The sequence below is a fragment of the Otolemur garnettii genome, unplaced genomic scaffold, assembly GCF_000181295.1.
Source record: "Otolemur garnettii isolate 467f Iridium unplaced genomic scaffold, OtoGar3 scaffold00030, whole genome shotgun sequence".
Classification (NCBI taxonomy): domain Eukaryota; kingdom Metazoa; phylum Chordata; class Mammalia; order Primates; family Galagidae; genus Otolemur; species Otolemur garnettii.
In genome coordinates this window covers 10,402,265-10,412,443 of record NW_003852425.1, presented here as the reverse complement: position 1 = coordinate 10,412,443, position 10,179 = coordinate 10,402,265, and the positions used below count along the sequence as shown (strand labels likewise).

Sequence of the window (10,179 nt, the reverse complement as noted above, 5' to 3'; positions counted from 1 at the left end):
GGCTGGGGATTCGAACCCGCCACCTTAGGTGTACGTGGCTGGCGCCTTAGCCGGTTGAGCTATAGGCGCCGGGCCATATTTCTTTATTTCTGATTTGGATTTTTAAAATTTCTTTTTCTTTTCTGTTTGCTCTGCCTAGAAATTCTAGTACTGTACTGAATAATGGGCATCTTTTTTTTTTCTCATTTCACAACTTAGAGGAAAGGCTTTCAGTTTTTCCCATTTAGTATGATGTTTGTATCTGTGACTTATACTGGCAAAATCCAATTATAAGGAACATGATTAGCAAGCTGGTTTTTCTATAATAAAGCAATTGGACTGTCTGCAGATGGCCTACAATATTTTGTTTATTAAATTAGAAAGAATTATCTTCCACAAATTATCTTAACAAATTATGTCTTGATCTTTGCTCTAGCATAACCAAAGAGCTTTATCTGCAAAGGGCTATGCCAGTTTTATTGCAAATGTTGGATTGGATTTTACTTTTGTTTGTTTCTTTATTAAATGTCTGTTAACATGTTATTCTTCTCTCTTTTAATAAATGATACAGCCACCTGTGTAATTAAAGTAATATACCACCTAAGTATTTTCTTGCCCCTTTCAACCATCCCTTTCATGTCAGTGTTTCATTTGTATTATGTGCTATTCTGATCTATTATTTTCTCACTTGAATATAGACTTGGTTATTTTTCCTTCACCATTGTAATACTCTCCAATTCCAGGTTTATATAAAAAGATTTTTAAAACCCCTTTTATGTCATATATTCAATTCATAGTTTTAGTCTACATTCCTCTTTCCTTCCTTCCATGAATATTTATTATTTATTATTGCAGACATCATGGTAAATATGTGAAATAGTAGACATTGACATGGTATGGCCTTCATGGAGCTTCCATTCTAGTTGAGGAGACATTTAAAAAAAAACCCACTAAGTATAATACAGATAAATAAATAATTGTTTTAAGTGCTAAGAGAGAGAATAACAAAGATTCATGAGATTTTGCTGATCACTAAAGGAAGAGATGGCTCTTGCCACATGAAGGAGAGGAAGAACTTTTAGAAGAGGAAAAAAAGCTTTTAGGGAGAAATTAGATATAAGGAAGAACAGTGTTCTGAGAATTTGTTTAGCTATGTGGAGAATGTCAAAACAGGAGTTTTGAAGGATAGATAGAGGATAATGGGAGGCATTAAATTTCTTAGAAAGGAGTTTGGATTTTTCTTTAAATGCATAAGAAAGCCAATGTATAGTTTGAAGGAAACAGTGATATTAATTTCTTTTAATATTTTAAGGGGAATAGATAGTAGCTTAAGCTTCACAGAGTAGGGACTTTTGTATGAAGAGAGGGAATATTTATTAACAGTGTTCAGGCATTGGAGTAGGACAGAGCCAGGTTTTTGTTAAAGCTACAGTATAAATGGAAAGTTCTGATAAAGCATATGAGGACTTGTCTAATCATGGAGCAAGAGTTCTTGGGGATAACAGGATTCTAGATAGCAGCCTGGACTGGATTAGATGTTGAGGGCAATATGGGGTTAATGGTTGGGATGATAATATATGCTTTGGGACACTGGACTTCCTGCAGTGGCTATCGTGAACACGGCTATTAGGCAGGCTAAATGTGCCCTTCTGGGATAAGGAGGGCCATTTGAATTAAATATGCCCAAGAAGTCTTCTTCCCTAGACTGCAAGGGCTCTTACATAGAATCGTGAAAATTTATTGTTTCAGAGCATCTAGAAAGAACACTGTCTCATTTCACCTTTTTTTTTTTTTTTAACACATGCCATAGAATGTTTTTCCTAACTGTATTCCAAATTGTATGTTTTGGAGTGAAAATATTAATCAAAAAGGACAAAGCTACATAAATGATTATGGCTATTTATGTTATATTTTGATTCATGTAGTATAGTTTTTATTACTGCGTCTTTGTTAAATTTTAGATTTTAAAGGAACGGCTGTACCATTTTTAAATTGCTTTGTGATGTTCAGAGCATGTTAGTGATTACATTCTCATATTTAAAAGTAAATATGATGGGTTTATAGACTGCATATCATGTTCCATTTTCATGGCAGCCTTTTATAACAACTGTTCCTAAAAAATACCTCCAATCTTAATTATTTTTTAAAAAAACATTATAGCAGTGTATCAAATACAAGATTACCAAGTTAGACCCTGGTGAATATGAACTATGGGTAAGAATTTTCTTTCTTTAAGCTATAATTCTATTAGATGTTTTTGATTTGAAATTAAATTGGAAAGTTAACAGAATGAATAATTATATTTATTCATAGGTCAAAAGTAATAAAGTAGAAAATTATTCTTATTAATATCTGATATCATATCTTGTTCTTTTTCTTTTATCTTTAAAATAGACACTCCCTGACTGTGACATGTCTCTATTAATTTTTTCTGAATGGAATTTTGAGGACCTATAGTGAAGAACTTGCCCTTGTTACTCTTCTCAGTGTATATGTCCATCACGAAGTCTAACCAATCACAAATGCCATTCTTCCAGCAGTGTCTGTATCTGTGTGCCCACTAGTCTGAAACTCACCATCTGTGTCTCTGCTATTGAGGAAATGTGTTGTGCCCCTTAGGTGTATTGTGTGGGAAACATTGTTACCATCTAATAGTACTTATTAAGAAAAGAAGAGGGCTGCAGAAGTCCGGAGACACAGGCAGCAAAAGAATAAGTCCCACAGACTGAGAAGGAAATTTTAGAAACAAGCCAAGAATGCTGGAGAATAAGCTAGGAAGCCATGCAAGGCCCCAGAGAAGAGAGGTTCCAGTAAGAAATGAGTCAGTAGGATGTGATGTCAGAGAGAGACAGGTTAAGATAAAAACTGGAAAATGCCTATTACATTTGAAGTTTAAGAATTGGTGACCCGACTGGAACATTAGAATGGTGTGGGCAGAACAGTATTTCAGTGTTTTAGAAAACAGTTAAGAAATGATAAAATGAAGGCTGCAAGTGTGGGCTCTCAAAGAGTCCTGTAATCTTTTTCCTAAAATTCTATAGAATCTCTGATTATTGAAATTTAAAGGACTTGTAGTTGATGTTAAAAATAGTTAAATAGAAATTGTTCATAGCTAATTGCACTATTGTGAAAAACCTTTGGTTTTATATTAATGTAATAATTTATGTAAAGCTAAATATTTAAAAATTTTGAATAATTAAAGTATAGCTAAATGGAAAGCTACAAATGCTAATTTTCTTTCCTTCTTCTTTTTTAAGTCCTGGCTACTCATGATTCAGCAGACAGAACAACTTAGTAGGATAATGAAGACACATGCAGAGGACCTAAACTCTGGACCCTTACATAGGCTCACCCTGATGATCAAGGACAAGCAGCAGGTGAAGAAAAGTTATATAGGCGTTCATCAGCAGATAGAGGCAGAGATGATCAAGGTTTGTCTTTCCATACTGAAATTCTTTCTTTAATTTGCTTTTTTAAATTCACTGAAATATTTTATCATGTTTGACCTGAAAAATCATCATTTTATAATAAGAAATAGGTTTAGAGTCTCTGACAAATAGCATCTTATTTTATTGAATGTAAAACATTGATTAAAAGATAGGAGGTCAGACAATTAAGTCCAAGAAACTATAGTGGCAAACAGAGACAAGGAAGAAAGAATTTATGAAATAACTACACAATAATTAACAATGTGACAGGAATAAACCACACATGTCAATAGTTTGGGTAAATTCTGCAGTGGAAGCATTTGGTTCTTTTCTCTTGCTCCTTTGAGTCATTGCTTTACCAGTGAGTTTTATACTTTCACATGTTTTCATAATGGTGAATGTCATGCCTTGGTTTCCAAGTTTAGGATTCCCTTGAGCATTTCTTGTAGGACCAGTTGTCATATTTTCTCAGTATTCGTTTATCTGTGAAAGATATTTCTCTTTTGTTTATGAATGTTAATCTTGCTCAATATAGAATTCTTGGGTAGCAGTTTTTCTTTAAGCACTTTTAATTTGCCATCACATTCTCCTCTATCACGTTTCTGCTGAGAGGATTGCTGTGAGTCTTATAAGGTTTTCTTTTTAGGTAACTAGACACTTTTCTATTGCTTATTCTAGAATTCGGTCTTTCACTTTGACTTTAGACAGTTTGATTATATTGTGCTATGGCAAAGTCCTTTTTGAAACCAACAGACTGAATGTTAATGAAAAGTAGAGTCGAGGACAAAACCACAATCAAAAAAGGAAGTGGATAAATGTCTTTCCTCAAAAGCAGAATCTCGCTGTGTGAAAGCACATGTGAACAGAAGGAAAACACAAGCTGCACCTTCTGGTTTCTGATGGGCATGTAAGAGATTTAAGTTTTACCTCCAGTAACTCAATCTGATTTGCACAGTGCAACCTGGAGAAAAATACCCTCACGTTTCTGACAGGAGGAGAAGCAGAGCCTTCTGTTCTTAACAAGGTCTCCCCTCAAGACAAATATTTGAATAGAGACTAACCAGTTGAGGCATTATTTGGGCTTAACTGACCTGAAGGAATGTAAATACCCAACTGCAGCCTAGTCTAGCCAGCCTGTCCCCCCTAGGGGTGGGGGAATGGGGCTGAGAGACATCACTTGTGAAGTGGAATACTGTTCAGCCATTAAAAATAGAGAAATCATGTCTTTGCAGGACACAGATGGATCTAGAAACCATTATCTTAAGTGAAACAACTCAAAGTCACACACTCCACATTCTCACTTATAAGTGGGAGCTAAACAACGTGTACACAGGGGCATGGAGTGTGGCATAATAGTCACTGGCAACTCAGAAGGAGGAGAGTGAGAGTAAAAAATTAATGGGTACAGTGGGCAATACTATTTGGGCAATACTCATACTAAGTGCCCAGACTTCACCACTATACAATACATCCATGTAACAAAACCACACTTGCACCCCTTAAACTTACGTACATACAGACACAGATAAATAAATGAGACATTAGTTTAAGTGCTGGTGGCTGCAGCCCATGTCATAATCACTTCTCAGTTGTGGTAGTGGGAGCCCAACCCCTGAGCATGGCCTAGTTCTATAAGCTGCACCCTGAGTGTCCCTAATACCTAGGACTCGTGCTGCTGGTTCTCAGTCCTGCTGATTCTCAGTAGTGTACACTGTCTGATGAGGGTAATTTAAGAATGGTGGCCAGGCACCATGGCTCATGCCTATAATCCTAGCGCTCTGGGAGGCCGAGGCAGGTATGGATTGCTTGAGCTCACGAGTTCAAGACCAGTCTGAGCAAAAGCGAGACCCTGTCTCTACTAAAAATAGAAAAACTGAGGCAAGGTGATCACTTGAGCCCAAGAGTTAGAGGTTACTGTGAGCTATGACACCATGGCATTCTACCCAGGGCGACAGTTTGAGACTCTGTCTCAAAAAAAAAAAAAAAAAAATAGCATCTTGATGTGGTCAGTTAGGTTTTAGAAAGGGCATGGAATCCCAGGCATGTTCCGTCCCTACAGCAGTTCTTTCTCAGTCTCTCAGTTGGTTCCAAGATGCTCTCCTGTGGTGGATGGTATGATTCCTCAGTGGAAAAGTGGATTGCAGAGAGACACTCACTCACACTCCCCTCCTGGGTTGGGGATTTGCTGTGTGGGCTGCCTGTTTTCCCTCTCCTCCCTAGATTTTGGTGCCTCCTGTCACTTCTTTGAGGGACTACCATGTTCCCTCTTAGATAATGTATTTAAAATGGGATTGTCTGTACATTATTTTGGTTCTTATAAGTGATGGAGGGGTCCTTGAAATTCTCCTAGTCTGCCATCTGGATAAAAAAAACCCAACAGTTTAAATGTAAATATTTAATAGATTTTCTGTATTTTGTTCTCTGACAGGTTACGAAGACAGAATTGGAGAAATTAAAATCCAGCTATCGACAATTAATAAAAGAAATGAATTCTGCTAAAGAGAAATATAAAGAAGCTTTAGCAAAAGGTATGGTGAAATTATGAAAATTATTTAAGTGATTTTTATTTTTACCACTTGAAAGTTATCTTTCTAGACAGTGGAATGATTCCAGTTAGAGGAATTCACATATAAAAAACCTTAAACCAGAGTAGATTAAATTGTCAAACTGTGTAGTAAATTCTACTAATTTCTTGTTTTAAATTAGTCAACATATTTTTGAATAGTTCATACTCAGGAGACTTATGTAGCATTTGTGATAGAAGATAAGGAATATTTAAAATTTTCTTTTTGGCATCGTATTTTCTTATTTAATAAGAAGAATATGGTTGTATGTGTTTAGGAAGCTTTTAAAAATCTTCCTATTACCTGTAGTATTTAAAAACCATTCAAATACCAGCATCATTTTATAGCATTGTGTTATCTTTGTAGCTTATTTTTATGTGTCTATCATGTGTCTTACAATTGTCATAAGAATCCCAAGAAACAAATGGAAAGAGAAGCATCTTATTTATGTTTTAAACAGAGCTTTATGGTTATAGTTTCTTAGTAAGTACTTTTGTAATTTTGCATCTAAAATTGTTTAAATACTAGATGTCAGTGGAAATTAAGCAGAGTTTATGAAAGGAAGCTTCTTTGACTATTGCTATATTTGGGAAGTATTTTCCTTTTCCGTGTGACTGAACGGTTTTCATGTTTACATTTTTTGGCAGAGTTTTTAAAATTTCAGAATTTTGGTTACACAATTTGCTTTTGTACATCTTATGTCAGAGGTAGTGATCCCCACACCTAGAGTGTGTGCATTATACCCATCAGCTGTGAATTAACCCACGCCTACCTACTTGATGCCCACTGAGTTTTACTTCCCTATGTGCATGTAAGTGCTGATCAACTAGTTCTAATTTAGTAATGAGTACGTGTGGTGTTTGTTTTTCTATTCTTGTTATACTTCACTTAGAAAAATTGTCTCTAGTTCCATGTAGGTCAGTGCTTCTCAACCTTCCTAATGCTGTGATGTATTTTCATTGTTATAAAGGGGTTGTGACCGACAGGTTGAGAACCACTGATCTAGGTAGTTAGAAAAGATGTTAGATCACTATTTCATGAATCCACTCATGTATTGATGGACATTTGGGTTGTTTCCACATCCTTACAATTATTAATTATGCTGCTATAAACATTGAGTGCAAATGTCTTTATGATAAAATGTCCTTTTGCCCCCTGGGTGAATACTTAGTAGTGGATTGCTATAATGAATTGTAGGTCTATTGTTGGTTTTTTAAGTATCTGTATACTGCTTTTCATAGAGGTCGTACTAGTTTGCAGTTTCAACGATAGTGTGTAAGAGTTCCTTTTTCTTTGCATCCATGTAACACTTGTTTTGAGACTTTTTAAAAAGAGCCACTCTTACTGGAGTTAGGTGATATCTCATTATGGTTTTGATTTGCATTTCTCAAATGATTAGAGATGTTGAGCATTTTTTTCATGTGTTTATTGACCACTAGACTATCTCCTTTGAAAGTTTGTTCATGTCTTTTGCATACTTTTAATGGGGTTGTTTGATTTTTTTCTTTCTGATTTGCTTGAGTTCTTTGTAGGTGCTGGCTATTGGCCCTTTATCAGATGTATAGCATGTGAATATTTTTTTCACATTCTGTGGGTTAGGTTGTCTATTTACTCTATTGACTGTGTCCTTGGCTGTGCAGAAGTTTTATAATTTGATCAGGTCCCATTTGTTTATTTTGTTGATGCTGTGATTGCTTTTGAGATTTTCTTTATAAATTCTTTGCCTAGACCAGTGGTTCTCAACCTTCCTAATGATGCAATCCTTTAATACAGTTCCTGTGGGTTGTGACCCACAGGTTGAGAACTGCTGGCCTAGACTGATATCTGTAAGAATTTTTCCAATATTTTTATCTAGGATTCTTAAGTTTTGTGCCATAGGTTTAAGTCTGTTATCCATAGTGAGTTAATGTTTATGAGTAGTGAGAGGTGCAGTTCCTGTTTGAGTCTTACATGTGGCTATCCAGTTTTCCCAGCACTATTCATTGAATAGGGATTCTTTCCCCCAGTGTATGTTTTTCTGTTTTGTCAAAAATCAGATGAGAATATGAGGATGGTTTCATCTCTGGGTTCTCTGTTTTGATCCAAAGGTCTATATCTTTGTTTTTGTGCTGGTGCCTTGGTGTTTTGGTTACTATAACCTGATAGTATTGCTTGGAGTCTGATAGGGTGATACCTCCCACTTTAGTCTTACTATGTAAGGTTGTATTGACTATTTGAGATCTTTTTTGATACCATACGAAGCATAGTACTATTTTTTCTACATTTGTAAAAAATGCCATTGGTATTTTAATGGGGATTGCACTAAATCTACAAATCACTTTGGATAGTGTAGGCATTTTAATAACGTTGATCCTGCTGACCCATGGACATGTTATTTTTCCATCTGTTTGCATCCTTTGTAATTTCTTTCCTTGGTGTTTTAGTTTTCTCTATAGAGGCCTTTCATTTCCTTAGTTAAACATATTCCTCTATATTTTATTTTATTTTACTTTGTGAATTGTTTTTTGATGTGCAGCTCAATTCTGTTGCCCGGATTTTATTGAGAGTGTTTGCACCTGTATTGATAAGGGATATTGGTCTGTAGTTTTCTTTCTTTTTTAAGTGTGTCCTTTCCTGGCTTTGATATTCAGGTAATATTGGCATTACAGAGCGAGTCAGGAAGGATTCCTTCTTTCTCAGTGTTTTCCTCTCAGGGCTGCTTTTGCTGTATCCCATAGATTTGATAACTTGTGTCTTCATAATCATTTTGTTCAAAGAATCTTGTGAGTTCCTTTGTTTATTTCCTCATTGAGCCAACTGTCATACAGGATTAGGTTGTTTAGTTTCCATGACTTTGTATAGGGATGGGTGTTTCTGTTGGAGTTGATTTTCTTTTACTGTGATCTGAGAAAATACATGGTATAATTCCTATTTTTAAATATTTATTGACACATGTTTTGTGGCCTAGGGAACAGTCAATCTTAGAGAATGTTCCATGAGCTGATTAGAAGAGTGTATATTCAGTAGTTTATGGAAGAATGTTCTGGAAATGTCTGTTAGGCCCATTTGTTCTAGAGTTCTGTTTATGTTTCTTGTTTCTTAGCTTGTTTTCTGTTTGGAGGATCTGTCCTCTTCTGTCAATGTGGTGTTGAATTCCCGGGTGATTATGTTGCTGCTATTTACTATTTTGTTTAAAGTGAGTAGAATTTGGTTTATGAATCTGACTGCTCCTGCATTAGGTGCATAAATATTTAGGATAGGTAAGTCTTCTTGGTGAATTGTTCCTTTGGCCATTATATAGTGACCATCTTTGTCTTTTCTTCTTTTTATTGATTTGAAGTCAGTGTATCTGATATGAGAATAGCTATTCTGGCTTTCTTTCAGTTCCCGTTTGCATGGGATATTATTTTCCATCCTTTCATTCTCCCATGGGGACAGGGGTTCCCTGTGAGCTTATCACAGGCAGGACCTACACTATATTCTCCCCACTCATCTGCTCCTTTGGGCTCCCTCACTTTCTAAGACCGAGTAGGTAAGTCATAGACCATGCCAGGGAAAAGTGTACCTGCTCAGAGTTGTCGTCAGGGTGCCCGGGCAGGGTTGATATCCCATTGATTCAGGGTATGCTGGCTCTGATGGAGCTGCTGAGTATGTAGCCCCAGAGCAGGACCTTGAGAAGAAAGTTCTGAGTCCCACACCCTGGGGAAACCTCTGTGCTGTGGCTTAGTTGTCTCTTTCAGCATCCATGGGTGGGGCAAGGTAGGGGCAGAAAAGAGACTGTATGGAGGAATGCTGGCAGTGGAGTTGGGATGGTGTCTGCCTTCAATATCTAGGCTCTGGGTCGCAGAAATCACCTGCACTCTCTGGACCCCTGTGGATCCTACAGGCTGGGCTGTAGTTGGGAAATCTATGTGGAAATGAGCAGGGGGAAACCTGAGGAGTTCAAGCCCCCTGGTGAGGCAAAAAAAAGTACATGCTGAGTGGAGACTCAATATGGCACCTGCTATCCCAGTGGGGGTCTGTGGGGTGCGAAGAGCCCCAGGGGCATCAGAACCTTGTGCCCCATCCACAGGCAGTTCCCAGCTCACTGGTGGCAGCAGCCTCTGGGCTCATATGGGCAGAAAGTCTGTCCACCAGCTTGGTAGACCTCTGCTATCAGAGATGTGGGGTAGAGAGAAGAAACTCTTCCACCCACCCTTCTCCCTGCACTACAAGTCTCTCTGGGCTCA

The 10,179-nt window shown here is 37.0% G+C and overlaps 1 protein-coding gene across 1 annotated transcript in view; it reads left to right on the top strand.

Annotated features, from left to right (window-relative positions):
* FER (FER tyrosine kinase) overlaps nt 1-10,179 on the top strand; it is a 328,727-nt gene that overhangs the window by 34,175 nt on the left and 284,373 nt on the right. The window contains exons 4-5 of the mRNA XM_023512721.1: nt 3,237-3,410; nt 5,836-5,935. Coding sequence (XP_023368489.1) covers nt 3,237-3,410; nt 5,836-5,935 — 274 coding nt within the window. The remainder of the gene's footprint in view (nt 1-3,236; nt 3,411-5,835; nt 5,936-10,179) is intronic.